The sequence below is a fragment of the Coffea arabica genome, chromosome 5e (genome assembly GCF_036785885.1).
Source record: "Coffea arabica cultivar ET-39 chromosome 5e, Coffea Arabica ET-39 HiFi, whole genome shotgun sequence".
In the NCBI taxonomy this organism is placed as follows: domain Eukaryota; kingdom Viridiplantae; phylum Streptophyta; class Magnoliopsida; order Gentianales; family Rubiaceae; genus Coffea; species Coffea arabica.
Window position 1 is genome coordinate 48,105,470 of NC_092318.1, and position 27,474 is coordinate 48,132,943.

General features: G+C 37.9%; 3 protein-coding genes and 1 non-coding gene across 4 annotated transcripts; 3 read left to right on the forward strand and 1 right to left on the reverse strand.

Moving 5' to 3' along the window:
* Nucleotides 1–3,925: 3,925 nt before the first annotated feature.
* LOC113687588 (uncharacterized) lies at nucleotides 3,926–9,157 on the forward strand. The gene is made up of 5 exons (XM_027205167.2): nucleotides 3,926–5,576; nucleotides 6,057–7,775; nucleotides 7,872–8,162; nucleotides 8,325–8,963; nucleotides 9,027–9,157. The coding sequence occupies exons 1-5, from the start codon at nucleotides 3,926–3,928 to the stop codon at nucleotides 9,155–9,157; spliced, it is 4,431 nt and encodes a 1,476-aa protein (XP_027060968.2).
* Nucleotides 4,298–4,404, reverse strand: LOC140007121 (small nucleolar RNA R71). Its single transcript, XR_011814678.1, has one exon. It is a non-coding gene; the product is annotated as a small nucleolar RNA R71 (small nucleolar RNA).
* A 7,241-nt stretch (nucleotides 9,158–16,398) lies between the features above and the next one.
* LOC140006316 (tabersonine 16-O-methyltransferase-like) lies at nucleotides 16,399–18,132 on the forward strand. Its single transcript, XM_072048144.1, has 2 exons — nucleotides 16,399–17,194; nucleotides 17,523–18,132. The coding sequence occupies exons 1-2, from the start codon at nucleotides 16,451–16,453 to the stop codon at nucleotides 17,823–17,825; spliced, it is 1,047 nt and encodes a 348-aa protein (XP_071904245.1). The 5' UTR covers nucleotides 16,399–16,450; the 3' UTR covers nucleotides 17,826–18,132.
* A 7,196-nt stretch (nucleotides 18,133–25,328) lies between these two features.
* On the forward strand, nucleotides 25,329–26,942 carry LOC140006634 (strychnine O-methyltransferase-like). The gene is made up of 2 exons (XM_072048874.1): nucleotides 25,329–26,183; nucleotides 26,453–26,942. Exons 1-2 carry the CDS (start codon nucleotides 25,440–25,442, stop codon nucleotides 26,753–26,755), a joined length of 1,047 nt encoding a protein of 348 aa, XP_071904975.1. The 5' UTR covers nucleotides 25,329–25,439; the 3' UTR covers nucleotides 26,756–26,942.
* The last annotated feature ends 532 nt before the right edge of the window (nucleotides 26,943–27,474 follow it).

The window sequence follows — 27,474 nt, forward strand, 5'->3', positions numbered from 1 at the left end:
TTATATGGATTGAAGCAGTCTCCAAGACAATGGTATAAAAGGTTTGATTCCTTTATGTTGGGTCATGGTTATTTGAGGAGCATGTATGATAGTTGTGTTTACTTCCGGAAGTTAAATGATGGTTCTTTCATTTATTTACTGCTTTATGTTGATGACATGCTCATTGCTGCCAAGAATTTGTCAGAAATTCACACTTTGAAACTGCAGTTAAATAGTGAATTTGAAATGAAAGATTTGGGAGCAGCTAAGAAAATTCTTGGCATGGATATCAAAAGAGATCGAGGAGTAGGGAAGTTGTTCTTGACCCAGAAAAATTATCTTGAGAAAGTTTTGGAGCGTTTTGGCATGAAAGATGCTAAACCAGTATCTACTCCTCTTGCTAGCCATTTTCGGCTATCTGCTGCTCAATCACCAAAATCAGATGAAGAGGAAGATTATATGGCACGGGTTCCTTATTCCAGTGCAGTCGGCAGTGTTATGTATGCAATGGTTTGTACTCGTCCAGATATTGCACAAGCAGTCAGTGTTGTTAGCAAATATATGTCTTGCCCTGGTAAAGTACATTGGCAAGCTGTGAAGTGGATTCTCAGATACTTGCGAGGTACTTCAAATGCATGTTTGGAGTTTGGAAGAAATAATAACACTTTGGTTGGTTTTGTAGACTCAGACTACGCTGGGGATCTTGACAGGAGAAGATCACTTTCAGGCTATGTATTTTGCATTGGCGGTTGTGCTGTTAGTTGGAAAGCTACTTTACAACCTGTCGTAGCCTTGTCTACTACTGAAGCAGAATATATGGCTGTGACCGAGGCAATCAAAGAAGCCTTGTGGTTGAAGAATTTATTTAGCGAGCTAAGTCTATATCAAGGTGTTACTGATATTCACTGTGATAGTCAAAGTGCCATACACTTGACTAAAGATCAGATGTATCATGAGAGGACGAAACATATTGATGTGAAGTATCATTTCATTCGGGATATCATTGCTGAAGGAAAGGTCCTTATTCAGAAAATCAATACCAAGGACAATCCAGCTGACATGTTTACGAAACCTCTTCCAGTTTACAAGTTCAAGCAGTGCTTGGACTTGATTGGTGTTCGTTATTGGTGATTTAAGCCCATTGGGGCTTATGTGAAGAAGGTGGAGCAGTTTTTGGGTGGAATCCAAAATTATGCCAAGGTGGAGATTTGTTGACTTTTCAACGCCCACCACGGTTGAATTGGTGGCAAAATTTTGCATCCCACATCGACAAAGGCTTGAGGAAAGTCTTCTTTGGATTCCTATAAATAAGGAAGCCTATTGAAGGAATAAGCTCGCACCACTCAAGAGAGTTATATGGGCTATTAGCTTCTTGAGTCATCTAGCCCATTTAGTCAAATATTTTAGGCTCTCTTGATTTGAGTTTAGGAATATTTTCTAAACTCTTTTGTAAGTGCCTATTGGCCTAGGAACCACTTTCCTACGGTCTTTTGTATTTCTTCTTCATAGTAGAAATATTGCTCCTCCCTCGCCCGTGGACGTAGGTCAATTTGACCGAACCACGTAAATCTTCTGTGTCTTTTATTTGCTTTGTTATCCGTCTTTATATGGTCGGTTTTACCGCCTAATTATTATATGGCTGGTATCTACCGCCTATCTATTATATGGTCGGTTATACCGCCTACTTTGTCCTAACTTTAGTTTGTCTATTTCCTGGCCCGGTCCTAACATGGTCAAGCAGGACTCCATTTAGCAGGACTCCATTTATATGCTAGTAAGTAGATTTCTCTTGTGCCTCCAGGCTTTCAAAGTATCTATATAGGTTTGGCGGATCTAGAGGTGCCAAACTGCCAAAATTCACCAAACCAAATAAATACGCCCAAGTAATTTGATTAAAATATCTAATTGCTGACGCAATTACAATTACTAATTCGCAACTGAGAAAATTCAGAACGAATGAACCATGGGCAAGACTAAGAGTAAATTGAAGCAACCACCATTGATGGTGACATAAAATTTGAAACAAATGGTTATGGGGGCTTGACTAGCTCTTTGAGGATCGACCGGGTAGCATTTGTTTTGCAGTGTTCTTCCACGTTACAAGCATTTACCGAAAAGGTAATCCGAAAGAAAGATATCATCTTCCTTGTTAGCTACAATGGTCTGGAAATTTATTAGGAAATCTGATAGGGTATTAATTGTTAGTAATTTTATCATTAATTTTCCTCTTTATCCATGCCAAATATTGTTTTAATTGTCAATATATATTTATATTTGGTATTTGGATATAATTTCAGAAAGTGGAGCAGAAAAGTGCTAAAAGGGGACCTTCTTGAGAAGATTTCTCCACACGTGAAAGTTTCTAAAAGCTTTCCACAATCAGCCCAAATTGTGCAAACCAACGGAATTGCTGATGAAGAGTTGCCTTCCTATTATTAAGTCCTGGCAAGTCCACTAGCAATAAGAAATCAAAAGGAGAGAATTCTGCGGGGACCACGTAACATTGATTTAGAAAATGTGTTCTTATTGTGGGAGATATACTCATTAGTCAAGATGGACTTTGATGATGAATCCAATTTGATTCCTACGTCACTAGTTCTCTTAGGAAACTAGTGCTAAAGATAAAAGGAGGAAAAGGCACTAGAGGAGGGCTGGCAGAAGACATTAGATTAGTTTTCTCTCTACGGAGAGGAAGAGAGGTAGTATCAGGTTTTCAGAGGAGTTCTTCCTTTCCTTGTTTGTAGTGTGCAACTTTGGTTCAAAGAGTCTACGGAGACTCAAGTTTCTTCCTAAATTCTTAGTTAGTTATTTATGTATTTGATTCCATTTAAATTGCGTGGGAATTTTCTTATGAGGCGTGGCTAATTTTCTCCTCTAGTCAAGGATCAACGCGAAGACGCAGTCCCAAATATCTGTGAGATCTAATTAATTTTACGTGTTCCTTAATTTATTAATATTTGCATGTTTTCTATTTTAATTTCCATGGGATTATTTTGTTAATTGGATATCAAGGGCCCGATGTGCAATTTGACTTATTAATCTCTTGTCAAATTAATCAATTAAATCCGTAATTGTTTAGTTGGTTAATATTAGTGACAACTAGTATTTTCACATACTAGGAGGACATGCAATCTGATTTAAATAACCCTCGTAGCGTGTTATTAATTTGGGTTAGGTTTTTCTAGTTTTTAATGCAATTAGGAAATTAATTCCTACGGTCGTACCTAGGAGTATTTCCTGGTTATGGGTAATCAACGGTCGTACCTTGGTTATCAATAAATTAAGGAAAAGCTGGTCATTAGAGTTTATCGGTGACTATAACTAGCCTATTAATTAAATTAAGTGAACCTTCTTTGCATCAATTATCAGATGAATGGACTGTGTCTGCGTAGTTGTATCCTTGGCTAGAATTTATTTATCATTTATTTAATTGTTATTTACAATTGTATTAATTAATTATTTATTTTTGGTTAAATTATTTAATTATTTTTAGTTAAATTGTTTAATTATTTTTAGTTTATTTCTGATAAAAATCCCCCGTGTCCCGAACTTGAAAGGAATCAAATTTTTCCCAGTCCCTGTGGATTCGACCCTACTCACTACTATACACAGAAAATTTATTTTTTCTCGAGTAGGTATTTATTATTGCACAGGCTCGACACCTGTCAATTTTTGGCGCCGTTGCCGGGGACTGGCGTTAATCATTTGTTTCTTTTTAAGTTCATTTTTTTTTCTGGTATTTTTCTAATTTATGCCTCGCTCTTCTCGGACAGGCGAATTAATTTTCGACCCTGAAGTAGAGAAGACCGCGGGTAGAACGAGGAAAGAAACCAGGCGGCTCAGGGAGGAGTAATACGATATTGCACCTCAGGAACTTGATCCAGAGGTTGAGCCGACAAATTTGTCTGGTGACAATTCAAGTGATTCAGACCAAGAGGAAGTCACTATGGCAAATGCACGAACACTAAGGGAGTTGGCTGCTCCTGATTTAAATCAGCAGCCCTTGTGCATTACTTTTCCCAATTTAAATGATGACACTCCCTTTGAACTAAAATCTGGTCTAATTCATCTCTTGCCATCTTTTCATGGTCTACCAGGTGAGGAGCCCTACAAGCACTTGCAAGAGTTTGACGTCGTTTGCAACAGTATGAAACCTCCGGGAATTACTGAAGAGCAAATAAAGATGAGGGCCTTCCCCTTCTCTTTGAAGGACTCCGCGAAAGACTGGCTCTACTACCTACCGCCTGGTAGTATCACCACGTGGGACCAATTGAAGAAAAAATTCTTGGACAAGTACTTTCCGGCATCTCGAGCTGCAAGCCTAAGGAAGGAGATATGTGGCATCAAACAACACCCAGGCGAGTCACTCTATGAGTACTGGGAGAGGTTTAAAAAACTGTGCACCAAATGCCCTCAACATCAGATAAGTGAGCAACTGCTCATCCAATATTTCTATGAGGGATTACTTTTCAGGGACAGAAGCATAATCGATGCTGCAAGTGGAGGAGCGTTGGTGAACAAAACTCCTCGAGGAGCCTGGGAGTTGATTGAAGGGATGGCTGAGAACTCACAGCAGTTTGGTTCAAGAGAAGATATCCCGACGCGTAGGGTGAATGAGGTGGAAACATCCTCTATTCAACAGCAACTCTCCGAATTGACATCTTTTGTGCGACAACTAGCTGTGGGGAATACATCGCAAGCCAAAGTGTGCGGGGTATGCACTGTCGTGGGTCATCCTACGGAAATGTGTCCATTGGTTCAAGAAGAAACTGCAGAACAGGTGAACATGGCTGGCCACGCGCCCGCGCCAAGAAAGCAGTACGACCCGTACTCAAACACCTACAATCCTGGTTGGAGGGATCACCCCAACCTTAGTTATGGAGGAAATAGGCAGTCTAACTTTGTGCCAAATAGACAGCAAGGACACCAACAGCAGTACCATCCTCGCCCACCACCACCACCACCCCTTTCAAACTCAAGTCCGTCCATGGAAGAGATGATGAAGCAATTACTTGCTAATCAACAAAAGACGGATTCAGACTTGCAAAGCATGAGGAATCAACTGGGACAGGTGCAATCATTGCAAAATCAAATGAATCAAATGGCTATAACAATCAACCGGTTGGAGTCCCAAGTTCAAGGAAAGTTGCCATCTCAACCTGAGGCAAATCCAAAGAATGTAAGCGCAATGACCTTAAGGAGTGGTAAGGAAGTTCAAGGACCCGAACCGGTGATTTCTAAAGACAAGGACGAGGAACGGATTGAGAAAGAATTGGAAGAGGAGGGCACAGACAACAAAAATGCAAAGGTACTCTCGAACCCAATTCCTACAACTAAAACTAATTCACCTCCCTTTCCTAGCAGGTTAGAGAAACCAAAGAAGCAAGACAAGGAAAAAGAGGTCTTGGAGATCTTTCGCAAGGTGGAGATCAACATACCCCTGCTGGATGCGATTAAACAAGTACCCAGGTACGCAAAATTTTTGAGGGACTTGTGTGCCAACCGCAAGCGGTTGAAGGGGGATGAACGAGTTATAGTTGGGGAGAATGTTTCAGCAATTCTACAAAGGAAACTTCCACCAAAATGCGGAGATCCAGGTATGTTTACTATTCCTTGTAGGATAGGTAATACTTTGATTGGAAAGGCCATGTTAGACCTAGGAGCCTCGATTAATGTCATGCCAAAGTCCATTTATGCTTCATTGAACTTAGGCCCTTTGAAAGAGACTGGGATAATAATCCAATTAGCTGACAGGACCAATGCATACCCTGACGGGTTGATTGAAGATGTTTTGGTAAAAATTAATGAATTGATTTTTCCAGCTGATTTTTATGTGCTCGACATGGAGGATGAACACTCCCGTGATCCGTCACCTTTGTTGTTAGGTAGACCCTTTTTGAGCACAGCCCGAACCAAAATTGATGTTAATAAGGGTACTTTGTCTATGGAATTTGATGGTGAGATTGTTCACTTTAACATCTTTGAGACCATGAAATATCCATCCGATTCAAATATTGGCTCTGTTTTCTCGATAAATGTTATTGACCCTGCTATACAGGAGGTTTTTTAAATTGAAGGCAGGGATGAACTAGAGGTCGTCCTGACCAGGCACTTTGAGTCCGAAACAACCTCTAGGGTAGAATTGAGTGAAGAACTTAAATGCGTGATTGGATCGTTGCAAACGTTACCAACCACGAAGACAAGGTATGATCTTGCACCGATTTTCATACCCGAGCCTCATCAAAGGTTACTTCCATCTGTGGTGCAGGCACCTGTCTTGGAACTAAAACCACTGCCGAAACACCTAAAGTATGTATACTTAGGTGAAGGGGAGACACTTCCAGTGATCATCTCCGCGGGTTTATCAAAGGTTCAAGAAGAGAAACTACTTCGAGTTCTTAGGGAACATAAGCAGGCGATAGGATGGACCATCGCCGACATCAAGGGAATTAGCCCCGCGGTGTGTATGCACCGAATTCGACTCGAGGAGAATGCTAAACCTGTACGGCAAGCTCAACGGAGATTAAATCCTCTCATGATGGAGGTCGTAAAGAAAGAGATTTTAAAACTGCTGGACGTTGGAATTATATTTGCAATATCAGATAGCCCGTGGGTAAGTCCAGTACAGGTGGTCCCGAAGAAGGCAGGGGTGACAGTGGAATCAAACCAAGAGGGTGAGCTCGTACCAATTCGAAAGCCCACCGGATGGCGACAGTGTATCGATTACCGAAAGCTAAATGCCGTCACGAAAAAGGACCATTTCCCCCTCCCTTTCATTGACCAGATGGTGGAGCGATTAGCATGTCGAGCTTACTATTGTTTCTTGGATGGATTTTCAGGTTATTTTCAAATTGCTATCGCACCCGAGGACCAAGAGAAGACTACTTTCACCTGCCCATTTGGAACATTTGCATACCGAAGGATGCCATTTGGATTGTGTAATGCACCTGCTACCTTTCAAAGATGCATGGTAAGTATCTTTTCAGAATATGTTGAGAAAATTATTGAGGTTTTCATGGACGATTTCAGTGTATATGGTGAAAGTTTTGAAAACTGTCTAGATAATCTGAAATTGATCTTAGTAAGGTGTATAGAAACTAATCTCGTGCTTAATTGGGAAAAATGTCATTTTATGGTTGAACACGGGATACTTTTGGGTCATGTAGTATCATCTACAGGTATTGAGGTTGATAAGGCAAAAATAGATGTTATATCTACTTTACCTTACCCCGCGAGTGTGCGGGAAGTTCGTTCCTTCTTGGGTCACGCAGGTTTCTATAGAAGGTTCATCAAGGATTTCTCGAAAATTGGAGCACCCTTGTTCCAACTTTTGCAAAAAGATGTATCCTTCGAATTTGATGAAACATGTAAGGGGGCATTTAATAAGTTAAAGGAGTTATTGATCACCTCACCTATTATCCAACCCCCTGACTGGAACCTCCCATTCGAGATCATGTGCGACGCCAGTGACTATGCAGTTGGTGCGGTATTGGGTCAAAGAGTAGGAAAAGCAGCTCATGCTATTTACTATGCATCTCGAGCCTTGAACGGAGCTCAATTGAACTATTCAACCATCGAAAAGGAGCTTTTAGCAGTTGTTTTCTCCTTAGAAAAATTTCGGTCTTATTTACTTGGTGCTAAAATTATTATTTTTTCTGATCATGCAGCTTTGCGGTATCTGTTGACCAAAAAAGAGGCAAAACCGCGATTGATACGGTGGATATTGTTGCTACAAGAGTTCAACCTGGAGATCCGAGATAAGAAAGGGGCGGAGAATCTGGTAGCAGATCACTTGAGTCGAGTACAAGTCACCGAAGATGACATCCCATTGAGAGAAGCATTCCCCGAGGAGCATTTATTTTCTATTAATTCATCTTTGCCTTGGTATGCAGATATTGTTAATTTTCTAGTCACTGACAAATTTCCTACAGGATGGCCTAAGGCAAAGAGAGACAAGTTGAGGAGCGATGCAAAGTTCTACATTTGGGATGATCCTTACCTCTGGAAGCGGGGTGCCGATCAAATCATCCGTAGATGTGTAAGTGAAGTTGAATTTCAATCTATTATAGCCTATTGTCACTCTTTTGCGTGTGGAGGTCATTTTGGACCGAAGAGAACAGCTCGTAAGGTGCTAGAGAGTGGATTCTATTGGCCAACTCTATTCAAGGATGCCTACTCATTTTGTAAGTCATGTGATAAGTGTCAAAGAGTGGGTAATATCTCTCGTAGGGATCAAATGACTCAAACCCCAATGATTTTTGTTGAAATTTTTGACGTTTGGGGCATTGATTTTATGGGTCCTTTTCCTTCTTCCTTTGGTTTTTTTTATATATTGCTTGCTGTAGATTATGTTTCGAAGTGGGTAGAAGCAAAGGCCACCCGCACTAATGATTCCAAAGTGGTTGCAGAATTCGTTAAGTCTAATATTTTTGTTCGTTTTGGGATGCCGCGAGCAATTGTAAGTGATCGGGGTACTCATTTCTGCAACAAAACGATCGCTGCAATTTTTAGGAGGTACGGTGTCTTGCACAAAATCTCCACTTCTTACCATCCTCAGACAAACGGTCAGGCGGAGGCATCGAACCGAGAGATCAAGTCAATTTTGGAGAAGATGGTTCGACCCGATAGGAAGGATTGGAGTATAAGACTTGAAGATGCCTTGTGGGCATATAGAACGGCGTACAAGACGCCAATCGGCATGTCCCCTTACCGTTTGGTATTTGGGAAGCCATTCCACCTCCCTGTCGAGTTCGAGCATAGAGCATTTTGGGCGGTCAAGCAATGCAACATGGATATCGAAGAGGGCGGAATTCAAAGGAAACTGCAGTTACAAGAATTGGAGGAGATTCGCAATGAAGCCTACGAGAATGCTGTGATTTATAAGGAGAAAAACAAGATTTTTCATGACCAGCAGGTCTCTAGGAAGACGTTTGAATGTGGACAAAAAGTTCTACTGTATCACTCCAAATTGAAGTTATTTCCAGGTAAGCTACGTTCTCGTTGGATTGGTCCCTTTGTGGTAACTAATGTCTTTGATTATGGTGCAGTGGAGATCCAGAGTCTAAGGACAGAGAAGAAATTTGTGGTGAATGGACATCGTCTTAAGCCGTATTATGAAGGGGTTCCAGTTGAGCGGGTAGAGATGGTGCATTTGGAGGACCCAATTTGCTTAGTTTAAGCAAATTACGGGTTATGTCTAGCCAAAGACACTAAAGAAAGGCGCTAGTTTGGGAGGCAACCCGAATATTAGTCTTGTTATTTTTAGTTGTCTTGTTATTTCTAGTTGTTCTTCTTTTGCATTGGGTCATTTACTCGTTGGGTAGTATCTGTATTAATATTTCCTTCACTGCAATCAGGAAGTGAAATCTTGGCGTGCCCGCGCGGTGTTTGAGTTTTCTGAGACCAGAGGACGAAAACCAATCTTGGCGTGCCCGCGCGGTGTTTGAGTTTTCTGAGACCAGAGGACGAAAACCAATCTTGGTGTGCCCGCGCGGTGTTTGAGTTTTCTGAGACCAGAGGACGAAGACTAATCTTGGCGTGCCCACGCGGTGTTGGACGACCCAAACCATGTTTTTGCAATAAAAAAAAAAAAAAAAAAAACCAACTTTTATTATTATTATTATTATTATTATTACTATTCCTATTCTTATGAGTATTATTATTATTATTCTTATTATTCCTATCTTTAACAGAAAAAGAAAAGATTATTTTCTTTCTCCAAAAAAATATAAAAAAATTAAATATAAAAAAAAAAAATTTAAAAAAAAAAAAAAAAATTTTCCTCTTCTCTTTTCTTTTTCTTCTTTCTTTCTTTCTTTTCTTCTTTCTTTCTTTCTTTCTTTCTTTTTCTTTCTTCTTCGGCTGCGAACCTCACCCCACCGCCGCCCACCCCAGCTCTAACCGCCGCCCACCCCAGCTCTTCTCGCCGCTGCCTCGGCTCTCCTCGCCAAGGGTAACCACCAGCTCATCTGACCTCCTTCACCCTTGCCATAGCCACCGCCTCCAAGATCCGCCTGAAGCCCCGAAAGCCGCGCACCACCAGATCCAGCTGCCGCAAACTCTTCTCTCTCACAGCCACCACCTTCATCGCACCACTGGCTTCGTATGCACGCGCCTGCTTCAATCTTTTTTTTATTTTTTATTTTCTTATTTTATTATTGCAGTATGTTTTTATTATTTTTAGTACAGTACGTTTTTGAAAATTTTGCGTGTTTGGACTACCTGACATTTCTATTCCTCCTTAGTTGGGTACTTCTGTGTTACTTTGCTTGTTTCTTTTTACTTTGCTTGATTTTTATTTATTTAGTAGATTGACTTGTGGTTAGTCGTGTGATTTTTAGAATTGAATGTCCAATCGTTAATCATTATATATATATATATTTTAGGTCGAATTGTGTTTAATCTGCTGTACTTTGTGTCTAACTGTGGGTAATTTGCTACAGTTGTTTGTTCAATTGGGAGGTGCCTTTAACACTTAAATTTACTTATTGAAGTAGATTGCCTTCAATTGCCTTAAATGAGAGCCTTTTGTCTGTTTGCATTTCAATTACTACATTGATTGGGGTGATTTTGAGGTACATTATTATTACATTTGGATAAGTTTGGAACCACGAGTGTTTATTGATTGCATTTGTTATAAGTGTTGAGATATCTGTATAACTTGTGAGTGAATGAAGTGTGCATTTTGTTCATTGAATTGATTTTTCATTTGTTAGTGCTTTGAATTTCTTGTTTCCATTATTCGTTAGCAACTGTTGTCTATTGTGGTTTGGAGTGCAATTTGGAAAGAATGGTGAAACCACGATCCCGACCCTTTGACCTCCGCTCCGCCTCCTCCAACTACGAGTGCTAATAGCTGGCACAAGATTCAGGGGAGTTTCGTTGTCCTTCTTCTTATTTTTACTGTTTCATTATCACATTGAGGGCAATGTGTGATTTAAGTGTGGGGGGGATTTGGATTTAGTTTTGATTGGTGTTTCTTTAATTTGCTGCCTTTCTTACTAGTGTTTTGATGAATAAATATGGCAATTCATTCGTTTATTGCTGGTTGTGATTTATCTTATGAATTTTGTTTAAGTGGCAAGTAAAAGTATGTTATCTTGGTGAATACCATGAGTTTTATGACTTGGTGCAAATTGTGGTTAAATTGTTTAGGCAATATAAATATTTTACTAGCAATTGTTGTGTGAATTGGGCAATTTTTAATCTTAGTTCTCCATATTAGGAGATGATGTGGGTCATGATCTTTAATTATATGGTATTCTGATGCCTTAATTGTGGTTAATAATGACTCTACTCCGCTAGTGCCGTCACCCAGTAACCGGGAGTCTTCACCACAAGTGTCGACTCTCGCGTCAAAAAGTGGCGATATTTATGAGTAGTTAGTCCTGAAGCTGTGAAAAGTTGAGTAACTGGGCTCTTTCATCTAAAAATGTCAGAGTTCACGTCAAAAGACTTGAATAGCTTGGGACTGAGCATTTATTCATTTAAAAAAAAAGAAAAAGAAAAGAAAAGAAAATAATAAGTAAGCTTATGATCATGTTGGCCTGCCGATCCTTGTTCTTCAATGTTGAGATTTTGATTTTCAGTTGACCCAATTGCTAACTTTTGCTAGTTTAATATTTTAATTTCTTAGACGAGTTAGCCATGAATTGGACGAGTCTATGATTTCAGGAGCTAACCGGGAGAAATATGTTTTGACACTTAGCCACTAAAACTTGATTTTGGGATAAGCGTAGCTTGGCAGTAAATGAAATGAGAGTTAGCCATTGTTGAGTTCAGTGTTCCCATACTTGAGGACAAGCATGATTTAAGTGTGGGGGGAATTGATAGGGTATTAATTGTTAGTAATTTTATCATTAATTTTCCTCTTTATCCGTGCCAAATATTGTTTTAATTGTCAATATATATTTATATTTGGTATTTGGATATAATTTCAGAAAGTGGAGCAGAAAAGTGCTAAAAGGGGACCTTCTTGAGAAGATTTCTCCACACGTGAAAGTTTCTAAAAGCTTTCCACAATCAGCCCAAATTGTGCAAACCAACGGAATTGCTGATGAAGAGTTGCCTTCCTATTATTAAGTCCTGGCAAGTCCACTAGCAATAAGAAATCAAAAGGAGAGAATTCTGCGGGGACCACGTAACATTGATTTAGAAAATGTGTTCTTATTGTGGGAGATATACTCATTAGTCAAGATGGACTTTGATAATGAAAGGAGCTTTTCCAATTTGATTCCTACGTCACTAGTTCTCTTAGGAAACTAGTGCTAAAGATAAAAGGAGGAAAAGGCACTAGAGGAGGGCTGGCAGAAGACATTAGATTAGTTTTCTCTCTACGGAGAGGAAGAGAGGTAGTATCAGGTTTTCAGAGGAGTTCTTCCTTTCCTTGTTTGTAGTGTGCAACTTTGGTTCAAAGAGTCTACGGAGACTCAAGTTTCTTCCTAAATTCTTAGTTAGTTATTTATGTATTTGATTCCATTTAAATTGCGTGGGAATTTTCTTATGAGGCGTGGCTAATTTTCTCCTCTAGTCAAGGATCAACGCGAAGACGCAGTCCCAAATATCTGTGAGATCTAATTAATTTTACGTGTTCCTTAATTTATTAATATTTGCATGTTTTCTATTTTAATTTCCATGGGATTATTTTGTTAATTGGATATCAAGGGCCCGATGTGCAATTTGACTTATTAATCTCTTGTCAAATTAATCAATTAAATCCGTAATTGTTTAGTTGGTTAATATTAGTGACAACTAGTATTTTCACATACTAGGAGGACATGCAATCTGATTTAAATAACCCTCGTAGCGTGTTATTAATTTGGGTTAGGCTTTTCTAGTTTTTAATGCAATTAGGAAATTAATTCCTACGGTCGTACCTAGGAGTATTTCCTGGTTAGGGGTAATCAACGGTCGTACCTTGGTTATCAATAAATTAAGGAAAAGCTGGTCATTAGAGTTTATCGGTGACTATAACTAGCCTATTAATTAAATTAAGTGAACCTTCTTTGCATCAATTATCAGATGAATGGACTGTGTCTGCGTAGTTGTATCCTTGGCTAGAATTTATTTATCATTTATTTAATTGTTATTTACAATTGTATTAATTAATTATTTATTTTTGGTTAAATTATTTAATTATTTTTAGTTAAATTGTTTAATTATTTTTAGTTTATTTCTGATAAAAATCCCCCGTGTCCCGAACTTGAAAGGAATCAAATTTTTCCCAGTCCCTGTGGATTCGACCCTACTCACTACTATACACAGAAAATTTATTTTTTCTCGAGTAGGTATTTATTATTGCACAGGCTCGACACCTGTCAAAATCTCATATTAGTGTCGGGGTGCTTTTTAATCTTGTATGGGCTCACAAAAGATCGATTCTTTAATTTTGACTCGTCAAGGAAATTTTGTTTAATGTGGCCTCTCACATAAAATAGCAGAGGGCTTTTTCTCTTGAAAAATTGTTGTTGCAACTATTAACTTAAGTTTTACAGTTTGGCGTAAAAATAAATTATTGATTAATTTGGGCCCAAATGCATTAAATTTGAATTTTTTGAGTTGGGCAAATAGGCATGCAGGTTTTGCAATCTGGGACGTGGAGACCCTAAGAGTGGTTTTAGGCAAGAAAGTGTGGCATGGATCTTCAGAAATTAATTCATTTACAGAAGGAACTCTCTTTTTCTTTATTTCTTTTTTTTTTATTCTTCACTAATTCAATGCTTAGCGAAGCCCTATTTCATTCATCTTCAGTTTCCATGTACAATACGCTAAGTGCAACTGAGTACAGGCGACATGTAAGCACATTTGACGATTGGCAACAAGGAATAAAGGTTACGAGCAAGCCAAGAGTTTCAATTCTGGTCATGGTCATGATCATGTATATCTATCTATGAAATAAAAACTAAATTTAGAAATCTTCAACTTTGGCCCGTGAATTTAGAAAACTACTCGTACATCATCAAGTCTCGTGGTGTACTAAAAGCAAAATATATAAATGTAGTGAGAATAATCCAACAAGAAACGATTGTCCATCTCTTTTTAAAGTAAAAATTCACCTTGAATATATGGTAAGAGTTTGACATGAGCTCCTACACGTGATGTTTGCATATTGGATGAAGGGAAGCTGCAGAATTGGTTAGGTGATACTAGTGCGAGTGATGTTTGCTTGAGCTCTAAAAGCTTTCCTTTGTAGAAAATTAAGAGGATGTTTGAATTGCATTTTGAGGAAGAGATTTTGGGAAAGAAATTGCGGTTATAATTTTTGGATGTAATGTTCATGAAATAAAAATATGTTTGGAAAATGTATTAAGCGAATATTCGATAAAAATGCAAAGTGTCATTGGACTTGTTTTCGAGAGAAGATACTGTGTCAGACGAAGGGTCAATTCCAATTTGCACCAATAATACCTTTTTATCTTGAAGACCAATATGCTTGTGATGTCGCCTTCAAGGAGGGATCAGGTAAGAGTTCTCGGATAATCATTGGTCAAAGCAATTCAATAAGCAATAGTACTCGAGTATATTTCGTGATTTAATTCACACAGAAAATTGAACAAACAATCTGTTAATTGTATTCCTGAATCGTCTTCTATCTCTCTCTCTTTTTTCTTTTTCTTTTTTTTTTTCAATTAGTGAGTCGTCTTCTATTCTGATTGCATGATACTTAGTTTAGCTGATTGGTGTAGACCGAGCAGAGATTGTGCAAATTTTGGCACTTATCGAATCTTTGGTGCATGTAACGCTGTGTTTCATTACCACAATTAAGCACCAGAAAAAACACTTGCAGGAAGTAATCTTTGTTATTTGTATACATAAAGCATATGCATTGAATTCAAGGGCAGAGATTATTCTGGGAAACAAACAAAGTGCAGTCTCTTACCAACATGGTTATAGCAAGATCAACAGATTATAAAATATTCCAGCAAACAAACACAAATGCAGAGGTTCACTACCTCAGTGAGATACATCAAGACGCATAAATATAGCAAGGTCAACAGATTTTTATGGTATTAATGTTCCTTTATTAGGGATTAACCTCAATGAGACCCCTTGTACCGAACACTGGAAAGACTTTATAGCCGCTGAAGCCAGCATCCCAAAAGAGTATAAAGAACCAACATCTGCATGTAAAAACAAATCTGGGCTTCAACAGACTCATGATTTTCTAACTGGCTCTCCATCACCATGTCTATGATAATCACTTTTCCCCCTTTGTCTCTTCCTGGAATGGCCTTTTTGCAGTTCTTGAGTATGTTCACACAGTCTTCATCGCTCCAGTCATGGAGAATCCACCCCACCGTTACATATAAAATCACACATTAAAATAAAAGTGCGGATAGAATTTTTGAAGCTCAAAATTTAGCCTTGGGTGGATTACTATAAACTGCATTTGAAGAACTCGTGCATTTATCTTTGACTTTTCATGAGAACAGATGTGGATATGATTTCTTTACTGTTTTAATAATGATAAATGACCCAAAATTTCTGAATTCTTACATAATTACGCATTTTAGCCAAAATGCAATAGGACTAAATAATAATCACCGTGCAAAAGGACATATTCAACATTAACAACGCCAGCAATTTAACTTTTTTAATTCTTGGAAATCTTTTCCCTTTTAGTGTGCAATCCAAAACACTTGCTTATCAACTATTTTAAGGCTTAATCCTAGACAAAAACAAGTACTCATCATTGTTCAATAGTACATACATATGTTCGCAATCTCGGAAACATGGACGTGATTAGTAATCTAACATTTTGAAATATTTTTGAGATTTTTTTTTCCTTTTACATTTAGTGTGAAATTCCAAAATACTTATTTACTTTGCTTAATTTGGATTATTAGAAAATTTGGCAATGCGAAGTGGCTTAATCATAGCCGTAAGAAAGTAATAGTTGTTGAAGATGCATACCAAAAAAGGAAGGAAAAAAATGCGATCTCAGTTGCTCGTAATTTCGTGATTAGGGTACTGAAAAAACATTCGAGAGCCCCTTCTTTTGGTCTCAATTTGTTCGCTGCTGACTGAGTACAACATCAAGGTTATTTATTAAGTTGAAAAGGCTGAACTGGGCATCAAATCCTCAGTTACAGACATTCGGTCACAATCCAATCGCCTACGTAAAAGATTATTCCATGTTAAATTCACTACTCCCGTCACGTGACAGTTCTTTAATTTTACGTGTGAGTTGAGTTTGGAGAATCTACATTGGGATGCGTGACTAAGGATTTAAAGCTGGCTGGACCAATTAAACAGCCCAACACTACCTGTTGAAAAGGTCTTTGGTTTTTAACTTTACAAGCCCAAAACAGACGAGTCGGAACTTGTTCAAATGTTTTTAATTGTCACTAATCAGCAAAAAAAAAAAGATGAAAGACTTATATTAAGTGCAGGCAAATGCCGTTCGTCTCTGTGCTCACCTGCTATAAAACTGGAAACCATTTTTGCCGTTGGTCTCTGTACTATTGCAGGAATGGAAAGAGCGGAGAATCTTACTGAGCTTCTTGCAGCTCAAAATCATGTACGCAACCAAATGCTCAACTTCAGAAAGTCTGCATCTCTAAAATGTGCAATTGAACTGGGAATCCCTGAAGCCATCAATCAACATGGGAAGCCTATCACACTTTCTGAGCTGGTTTCTGCCCTTCCGGATAACCCTTCAAAAGCTAGCCACATCTATCGCCTGATGCGATTCTTATCAAAGGCCGGCTTCTTTGTTCTACAAGATCAAGGCTATGCGCTCACAGCTGCAGGCCGTCTTCTTTTAAAAGACGATCCTTTCAATTTAAGGGCACTTATCTTTTTTATGAGCGACCCAGTTTTACTGAAGCCCTGGAATTCCTTGACTGAGTGGTTCAGGAATGATGATCCCGCTCCATTTGATACAGCGCATGGGAAAAACTTCTGGGCTTATGCTGCTGAAGAGCCTAATTTTGCAAACCGCTTCAATGAAGCCATGGCCAATGATTCTACTTTCATCGTTCAGGTGATGATGACCCGGTGCAAGTTTGTGTTTGACGGCTTGACATCTTTAGTGGATGTTGGGGGCGGCACAGGGACGATTGCTAGGGCCATTGCCCAAAATTTCCCCAACTTGGAATGTGTTGTGTGTGATCTCCCACACGTGATTGCCGGCCAAGAGGGAACTGAGAACGTGGACTTTGTCGCAGGAGATATGCTAGAGAAGGTACCTACTGCTGATGCAATCTTGCTCAAGGTAATTAAGGATACTTTCGATGAAATCCGTTTTTTCCTTATCCACTCGAATAATTAAGAAACAATTGAGACAATGTTGATATATAAGTCTACAACGATTTCAATAAACAGAAATATAAACAATTAAACGTCCAGCTTTAACAGTTGATTTGCAAGATCGCTAACATAGGCGCCTGTTGTATGAAAGAATAACAGTAATAATCATATGCAAAATATTTGCTTGAGAGGCTGTTTGCTAAAGAAACTGGAGTTCTTGGCTCTCATTAATTGATGCGTGAGGCAGTGATGGAGTGTGATAAGCTTAATTTTGTGATTTTACTGGAAAACAGGGGATTCTCCATGACTGGAGTGATGAAGATTGTGTGAAGATTCTCAAGAACTGCAAAGAGGCTATTCCAGGGAGAAACAAAGGGGGAAGAGTCATTATTATCGACATGATTTTGGAAAGCCAGATTAAAGACGACGAGTCAGTTGAAACACAAGTTGGTATGGACATGCTGATGTTGATGTGTCACGCTGCTAAAGAAAGAACTGAGAAAGAATGGGCAAAGCTTTTCCGAGATGCTGGTTTCAGTGACTACAAAATACTTCCAATGTTCGGTGTGCGCTGTCTCATTGAGGTTTATCATTAGACTAAAAGTTCAGTTCAAAATTCTCATTGAGATTTATCCTTAGACTAAAAGTTCAGTTCAAGATTGGTACTGCTACAATAATTGAGGTTTCAGTTTTATCCTCAGCCTTTGTCTCCCACTGTTGGAATTTGCTTTGCTCTGCTTGTAATCGCCACTTTGGCAATAGAACTATTCTGTTTTCTGTGTGTCTTGCAATTTGTGGAGTGTGATCTAGATCACATCATTTTTCTCCTGTAGGGATATGTAGTGGCAATAGATTCACGCATTGAAAAAACTTTCCTGCCATTGTAAAGCCAGCAATGATGTTATAGTACAAAGAAAGATGTGATGGCAGTTATGCCGTTGTGCTAGTACTTTATTTTTAAGGCATTTAATGTGGGATAGCCAATAAGTACACATTTCTTACAAAAATCAGGTTGGCATAGAAACATGGGGAATTTGTTAATGCCCATTTAATTGAAGTTTGGCTCACCCATTTAATTGAAAATTGGCTCACGCACTGGTTTGTTTGAATAAATTATTGGGCTGAATTTGTTTCTTTTTGTGGATTTCATGTAAACTAATGATTCAAGCACACTCGATGTTTGTGCAACTAATAAAATTACAACATATTTAAAAATATTTTTCTTTAAATTTGGATAATTGAGAGGCAGAAAGTTGGATAATTGGTTGGGGTGATTTAAAAATTGGAGGAAATGAAGAAGGTAAAGAGAAAAGAAATATGGCTAATATTTTGTTTTACATTTTAGTATCTTTATCATATAAGTTCGGACTGAAATGTTAATACTTTCAATTTAATGTGTAATTTTGAAAAGGATAAATATGGAAAAATTGTGGATAAACATTTTGTTTTACATTTAGCATTTTTCTCCTGCTTTGTGGTAGGGGGATAAGAGGATGGTAACAAAATGTGTTTAGGGAATGTCTCAAAATTTTTTTTTTTTAAAAAAAAATCAAATAACTCTTGTCCAAACAATCCTTTAACTCCTTTGTTCCCTAAGTTACTTGAAATGAACTTGCAGAGGTTCACTATCACTGGCTAATTCACCATCAGCCTGAATGCATGATCTATGAAGAATTCGCTTTGGGCAGGCCTCAAATTTCAATAGGGAGAAAACTGAAATCCACTGCCACCCAAAAAAAAAGTTAAAAAATGAATGAATCTTACTAAACCAAAGTCAAAAAATCCTTCGAATCTTACTAAATTTGGATTTAAATACCAAATTTTATATATGTGGCATGTATCTAGACTCGCTAATGCATACACTGTCAATATATAATATATTTACCCTTGCCATTAAAATCCTTTCCTACACTGTCAGTGTATGCACTGATAGGGTTGGATGGATACCGCATCATTTAAATTTGAATTTAAATATCAAATTTTGTATATGTAGCATATATCTAGACCTGCTGGTATATATATAGTCAGTGTATAAAAGATTTATCCTTTTTTATATGGTATATAAAATTCCTTTGTTTGGATTTTTTTTTTTGTGATTATTATTATTTTGGTAGACATGTTTTTTTATATCAGTATGCAATTCCAACTACTCAAGCAACTTGCAGGTCGAGTATTGCTATGAAAATGGCGAAATAGCTTTCAAGGATGGAGCTCTAATTGCTGCTGATGCCATTCTCCATGCTACCGGGTATCAACCTACACATGGTTTTTCTTTTTTCCTTTTAATCTGGTGACCACCAGTAATTAAAGCCCACATTTCATTTGCCGAATCCTAATAATAGGTGGAGACCCTTCTAAGTTTTAAGTGGCAGTAGCCTAGAGCTGGACAGTGACATACAATAATATGGGGGTTTACAATCTGGTATGGACTGGAAATATACAATTGTACATTTCAAGAATAATAAAATGATTTCCTTAACGGGTGCTTGATGGTTACCTAGTTAAAAGAGTTTTAAGTGTTATAATTAAAAAAAAAAAAACTATTATCAACTCGGCAAAATGTCGAAATGCAGTGGATGCATTAATTGTGACCATGCGTATTATTATAGTAAGATAGACGTGATTTAGGTATGTTAAGAGTACCGAATGAGTATTCGTTAAAAAAATTCTAATAAATTTGACTACAATTAAGATGACATGGTTGATATTGTTCTATGGAAAGAGGACAGGAGTGTTTACAAAGGGGATTAATATGATATGATTGCTAATTTTTTAAGGGGAGAGGATATAACTACAAGTAAAAGGGATTAATGCTTACTAACTGTTTTACATCCTCCCAAGGCAGTGTTTGTAAGGCCAGGCAGCATTTGTAATGCATTTTTGTAGGATCAGAATGTTGATAATAAGCGGGTTCATTGGACATCTTGGGATAATCTTTGTTTTTCTTTGAAAGAGGAAAGTTTGGGATTCCGTTCTTTTGAAGATACTTATCAGGCTTTTTCTTGCAAACTTTTGTGGCGGCTCCATTTGAATAACTCGGTTTGGTCTGCCTTCATGCGTCCAAAATATATCAAGGGGGTGCATTCGTCTCTAGTCAAAGTTCATCGTCCTTCTGCGGCTTGGAGAAGACTCGATGAGATCCATTTATTTGTTGAGGAGAATATCAGATGGTGCTTAGGTAAGGGGATTGTGGATTTTTGGTATGTTCGTTGGCTAATTTCGGCTCCAATAACTGAAGTGGTAGCAGTGCATAATCCCCCTTATATGCTGGTTGTGGAGTTTTTATACGTCGGGTGGATGGATCATATCGAAATTGCAGTAATGGCTTTCAGCCCATTTGGTTCAACATGTCTCTTAGCTTTTTCTTTATCCTGACCTAGATGACGTGATGGGATGGTTGCCATCGGCTGCAGCGTGTTTGTCGATCAAGTCAGCGTGGGAAGGTTTGCGCTCCAGCAGGAATGCAACGTTGGTTAAAAGGTTACTTTGGTGTAACATTCTGCCTTTAAAGGTCTCCCTTTTTACTTGGTGTGCTTTGAGGAACTTATTGCCTCTAGATCTGACTTTGAGAAAGCGCGGCATCTCCTTAGTGTCTAGATGTGATTGCTGCCTACAGGAGGAGGAGTCGGTGAGTAATTTGCTGCTTCACGGGCCAAGTGCTACAATTGTCTAGGACCATTTTACAAGATGATTTGGTATTCTTGATGTCATGAAGTCCTTACTTTCGGCGATGTGGGTTTCTTGATTTTATTCATCTTCAAAAACTTTGAAGGATCACATTCATAGTGCCATGCCCTCTATTATTATTTGGTTTATATGAAAAATGCGCGATCGGGCAAGATTTGAGGGAGCTAGGTTTAATGTTCAAGAGGTGATTGTCAAGATTAATCATTTTATTGAACCGTTGGGAGCCGTAGGATTTCCTTTGCAAGTCATTTTCGTGGGGACATGGATGATCTTTGGGCTGGCTTTGCCTCCTCTCGACTTCGTCATCCCTCAGTTATGGTGATGAAATGGTTTCGTCCCCTCAATTTCACGTCAAACTGAACACGGACGCCAGTGTTGCAGTTGGAAAAGAAGTAGGGGGCGGTATTCTACTGGATCATTACGGTGACCTCATCTTTGCTTTCTATAAAGAATTTGGAGATGTTGATGTGTTGGCAGCTGAAAGTTTCTCGCTGATGCATGGCCTGTTGCTTTCCCAGGAAAGGGATTGTAATCATCTATTGGTGGAGGTGGACTCTAGAGTCCTGGTTCACATGATTTGTTCAGGAGCGCTAGCCAAATGGCCATTATGTAATGTTCTACGATGGGTTAGGGGGCTCTCCCAGGAGTTGGCTGCCTCAGTTGTTTATGTTTATCGAGAGGCAAATGCTACTGCAGATAAGCTAGCGGCCTTGCAACTCAATGAAAATGTTTTTTACAATTCCCCTTACCAGTTACCATTTTGAGTCAGGGCATCTTTAGTTTTAGATAGGGACGAATGCCTTCGTATTCGTCGTCAGATTGTAAGGGAATAGATTTCTTAGTTTCTTTGACGCATGCTATCTTGTTGACACTCTTATTTTGTTTTTTTTTTTCTCCAATAAAAATAGGAGTTGGCACCTTCTCCCCGGGTTTGGGGATTTTTGCCAAAAAAAAAAGAAGGTTCAAATATGATTTTCATTTTTGAAACACAAAGGGGATTGTTACTATTGATGACAACCAAGTTCGTCCGTCTTACAAGCACGTCTTTCCTCCACAACTTGCTCCAATTCTTTCTTTTATTGGAATATCGAACCGGGTTAGTCTTAATATTGTTCTTGTAATTAAGAGAGAAAATGATTTTACTTAATTAATACTTTAGAGTCAATTTTGATCAGCTAATTTTGACATTTTTGTTTTTGACAAATTGACAATAATTTTTCTCATGATGGAGCTACAAGCCAGGTGGGTAGCTGGCGTTTCATCTGGAAAAGTGAATTTGCCGTCCATAGACAAGATGCTGGCCGATGTTGAAAAGCATTACCAGTTTCTGGATGAAATCGGAATGCACAAGAGCCAAACGCATAGTCTCCTCCTGCGCCATGGAAAATAATGGGTTCAGCTCTTCCTGATTGGGTAGCGTTATTATATAAGAAAAATATTTTAAAAATAGTTTTGCAACAGCTAGGCTGAATTTATCTTGTAAATGCACACTCCACTTGTACTGAGATACTATACTAACATTTAACATTGCAAAATTTATTTATTTTTTAAATCCCTCAAAAATAGGATTCTCCAAGTAGTATTATATTCTGAATTAATTTACATGAGGACATGGTTACTCGTCTATTTTGAATTATTTGCAACACTTTTGAGGATATAATAGGATGTTATTTTCATTAACAATGAAATCATTTTTTGATATAAAAGCTTAAAGTACCTTTAGAAATTTATATATCCACGCAGATAAAACTTAGGGAAAAATGCAAAAATCCCAAATGAATACGTTATTGCAGTTTACCCCCAAAACTATGTTTGTAGGTACTTTGCCCCCTTTCATGATATTATTAGACAAATCTACCCCTTTTTTATCTTAAGCATTGTTATTTTTCCTTTTTCCCCATCATTTTTTTTTTAGATTCTTCCTTTTTTTTCTTTAAACATTGTTTAAATCAGTGTACTAGATTAGTCAAAGCTTGTTTATTTCTTAATTTTATATGTCAATATTTTATAAAAGAATTCTATGGAATGCAAAATTTTTTTTCCAAATGTTGAAGTCAATGTCATTTAAGAAATTAAACTATTCAAATATATAATAACAAAATAGAGATATTGATTAATCCATTATTAGTAGTATCAATAACAAATAAAAAATGAACTACTGTTGTTGTTTCTTCTTATCTTTTTATTTCACTACAAATAACAATTGTTAACTTTTCTTTTTTATGTGATATATAATATGTTACTTTTGTTATAAGTAGTTGAGTAACTGTGAACTCTTAATTGATTTATAGGTACTTAAATTGTTTAATTACTAGATTAATACACTTTACGATATAAGTTACATAGATTTTGTAATAACAAAGAGTTTATGATAAATTATTAAGAATGAATTTAACAAATAAACAAATAAAAAAAGTGGTTTTAAAATATTAAAAATTTTGATGTAAGTCTTTTTGCACTAGAGGGAAACATTGGCTAGTTCCACGAGAGAAAGGGAAAAAGAAGAAAATGAAAGGGAAAAAAGGGAGAAAAGGAAAAAATGAAAAAGCGAATAGAGAAAATAGAAAAAAAAAGTAAGATAGTAGGGGTAGTGTTGTCCAAACATATCATTCAAGGGGGCAAAATTTCTATTATTATAGTTTATGGGGTAAACTGCAATTGGGTATATAGTTTGTGGGGAGTTTTTTGGCATTTAACCCTAAAATTTAATAATCAAATTGTACTACTAGAACTACTCGTGTCATTCTTTTGAACAATAATAGAGATAAATTGAATCTCTGTTTAACTGTGCTTTTCATTTTTGTTACATTTCACACAGTAGAGTGGTAACATAATCAGAGGTTAAGATTTTAGGAGAGAAGAGAGGAAGTGGTGAAGAGAGGACAATATTAGGAAACTTGTGCATTTAAGAAGGTACCCTCGTATATCTTGAGAACTTTGGGGGGGGGGGGGGTGTTGAACTCTAATATTTACATACAATATTATCAAGTTTTTAAGGGATGTTTCAAATGATGTCTTATCTTGTATCTGGCTTCCCATTACACTGTCTATAATGATCACCTTCCCCCCATTGTCTTTCTCTGGAATGGCATTTTTGCAGTTCTTGAGAATTTTCAAACGGTCTTCATCACTCCAGTCATGAAGGATCCGCTGTTTAATTGCCGATATAATCACAAATTATTATGAGAGATTCAATATAAGTTTCAAATCGTGCAAATCATTCCAAATGAGAGCAAAAAACAGAAAACTTAATAAGAAAATCATAAATTTTTTCTGCTATTAAAAAAAAATCAGAAATTCAGTGACAAGGTGGCTTTAGTTACCTTCAGCAAGATTGCATTAGCACGGGGTACACTTTGAAACATATCTCCAGCTAAAAATTCCAAGTTCTCAGCTCCTCCTTGATTAGCAACGACGTGTGGGAGATCATACACAGTACATTTTATGTTAGGAAAGTTTTGGGCAATGGCCCTAGCAACTTTGCCTGTGCCACCCCCAACATCAGCCAAAGTTGTCAAGCCTTCAAACACAGACTTGCATTTGGTCATCAGCACTTCTACAGACAAATGATTATCACTAGCCATGGCCTCATTGAACATTTTTCCAAATCGAACTTCTTGAGCGTTGTAATGCCAGAAATTATTCCCATATGCAGTATCAATTGGAGAGGGATCATCATTCTGGAACCACTCGGTCAAGAAATTCCAGGGCTTCACTAACAATCTGTTAATTGTATTCCTGATCTTCTTCTATCTTTTTTTTTTTTTAATTCGTGAGTCGTCTTCTATTCTGATTGCATGATACTTAGTTTAGCTGATTGGTGAGGACCGAGCAGAGATTGTGCAAATTTTGCTACTTATCAAATCTTTGGTGCATGTAACACTGTGTTTCATTATCAACAATGAACAGAGCACAAATGCGTTCTCAGTTGCTCGTAATTTCTTGCTTAGAGTACTAAAAAAACATTTGAGAGCCCTTTTTTTTGGCTTATTTTGTTCGTTGTTGACTTAGTACAACATCAAGGTTATTAAGTTGAAAAGGCATCAAATCCTCAGTTACAGACATTCGGTCACAATCCAATTGCGGATGTAAAAAATCATTCCATGTTAAATTCACTAATTCCGTCACGTGACAGTTCTTTTAATTTTATATGTGAGTTGAGTTACAAGAATTTACGTTGTTGCAATGCGTCTTGCAATGTGTCATTTGAGCAACGGAATTGGGATGCGCGACCAAGGATTTGAAGCCGGCTGGACCAATTAAACAGCCCACACCACCTGTTGACAAGGCCTTTGGTTTTTTAACTTTACAAGCCCAAAAGAGACGAGTCGGAACTCGTTCGAATGTTTTTAATTCACACTAATCAGCAAAAAAATAAATAAAAAAATGAAAGACTTATATTAAGTGCAGGCAAATGCCGTCGGTCTCTGTGCTCACCTGCTATAAAAACTGGAAACCATTTTTGCCCAACTTGTAAAGCAATAATCAAGCAGCCTAAATCATTGATTCGAAAAGTTGCAGGAATGGAAAGAGTGGAGAATCTTACTGAGCTTCTTGCAGCTCAAAATCATGTAGGCAACCAAATACTCAACTTCAGAAAGTCTGCATCTCTAAAATGTGCAATTGAACTGGGAATCCCGGATGCCATCAATCAACATGGGAAGCCTATCACACTTTCTGAGCTGGTTTCTGCCCTTCCAATTAACCCTTCGAAGGCTAACCACATCTATCGCTTGATGCGATTCTTATCAAATGCCGGCTTCTTTGTTCTACAAGATCAAGGCTATGCCCTCACAGCTGCAGGCCGTCTTCTTTTAAAAGAGGAGCCTTTCAATTTAAGGGCATTTATCTTTTATACGGGCGATCCTGTTTTAGTGAAGCCCTGGAATTCCTTGACTGAGTGGTTCAGGAATGATGATCCCTCTCCATTTCATACGGCGCACGGGAAAAACTTCTGGGCTTATGCTGCTGAAGAGCCTAATTTTGCAAACCTCTTCAACGAAGCCATGGCCAATGATTCTACTTTAACCGTTCAGGTGATGATGACCCAATGCAAGTTTGTGTTTGACGGCTTGACATCTTTAGTGGATGTTGGGGGTGGCACAGGGGCAGTTGCTAGGGCCATTGCCCAAAATTTCCCCAACTTGGAGTGTGTTGTGTGTGATCTCCCACACGTGATTGCCGACCAAGAGGGAACTGAGAACTTGGACTTTGTTGCGGGAGATATGCTAGAGAAGGTACCTGCTGCTGATGCAATCTTGCTCAAGGTAATTAAGGATATTTTCTATGAAATCCGTTGTTGATATACAAGTCTACAACGATTTCAATGAACTAAAATATAAACAATTGAACGTCCAGCTTTAATAATCATATGCAAAATTTTTGCTTGAGAGGCTAGAATATTTGCTATAGAAACTGGAGTTCTTGGCGCTCATTAATCGATGCGTGAGGCAGTGATGGAGTGTGATAATCTTAATTTAGGACGCCAACACAGCTAATTATGTATTCTAAATTTTGTGATTTTACTGGAAAACAGTGGATTCTCCATGACTGGAGTGATGATGATTGTGTGAAGATTCTCAAGAACTGCAAAGAGGCTATTCCAGGGAGAGACAAAGGGGGGAAAGTCATTATTATCGACATGATTTTGGAAAGCCACATGAAAGACGACGAGTCAGTTGAAACACAATTTGTTGTGGACATGCAGATGTTGATGTGTTTCGGTGCTAAAGAAAGAACTGAGAAAGAATGGGCAAAGCTTTTCCAAGATGCTGGTTTCAGTGACTACAAAGTACTTCCAGTGTTGGGTGTGCGCTGTCTCATTGAGGTTTATCCTTAGACTAAAAGTTCAGTTCAAAATTGTCTCATTGAGGTTTATCCTTAGACTAAAAGTTCAGTTCAAGATTGGTACTGCTACAATAATTGAGGTTTCAGTTTTACCCTCAGCCTTTGTCTCCCTCTGCTAGAACTTGCTTTGTTCCGCTTGTAATCGCCATTTTGGCAATACAACTATTCTGTTTTCTGTATATCTTGCAATTTGTGGAGTGTGATCTAGATCACATCATTTTTCTCCTGTAGGGACATGTAGTGGCAATAGATTCACGCATTGAAAAAACTTTCCTGCTATGGTGCTATTTTCCTAGTAAAGCCAGCAATAATGTTATAGTACTTTCAACTAGTACAAAGAAAGATGTGATGGCAGTTATGCCTACTTTGTACACTAATTATAAAAAAGCAGTTATGCAGTTGTGATAGTACTTTATTTTCGAGGCATTTAATGTGGGATGGCCAGTAAGTACACATTTTTTACAAAAATAAGAGGTTGGTATAGAAACATGAGGAATTTATTAATGCCCATTTAATTGAAGTTTGGCTCACTCATTGTTATTGAAGATTGGCTCACGCACTGGTTTGTTTGAATAAATTATTGGGCCTTGATTTGTTTCCTTCGTGGATTTCATGTTTTTGAGGCTTATTTTACATAAACTAATGATTCGCGCAGACTCGATGTTTGTGCAACTAATAAAATTACAACATTTGTAAAAATATTTTTCTTTA

Bases quoted from the DNA above. Each gene is read 5' to 3' on its own strand.
- LOC113687588 (XM_027205167.2), top strand. From the start codon at position 3,926: ATGGCAAATGCACGAACACTAAGGGAGTTGGCTGCTCCTGATTTAAAT. The intron at 5,577-6,056 runs GTATGTTTACTA...TTTAAATTGAAG, and splicing joins ACCAAAATGCGGAGATCCAG to GCAGGGATGAACTAGAGGTC. The intron at 8,964-9,026 runs GTAAGCTACGTT...ATTATGGTGCAG, and splicing joins CAAATTGAAGTTATTTCCAG to TGGAGATCCAGAGTCTAAGG.
- LOC140006634 (XM_072048874.1), top strand. From the start codon at position 25,440: ATGGAAAGAGTGGAGAATCTTACTGAGCTTCTTGCAGCTCAAAATCAT. The intron at 26,184-26,452 runs GTAATTAAGGAT...ACTGGAAAACAG, and splicing joins CTGATGCAATCTTGCTCAAG to TGGATTCTCCATGACTGGAG.
- LOC140006316 (XM_072048144.1), top strand. From the start codon at position 16,451: ATGGAAAGAGCGGAGAATCTTACTGAGCTTCTTGCAGCTCAAAATCAT. The intron at 17,195-17,522 runs GTAATTAAGGAT...ACTGGAAAACAG, and splicing joins CTGATGCAATCTTGCTCAAG to GGGATTCTCCATGACTGGAG.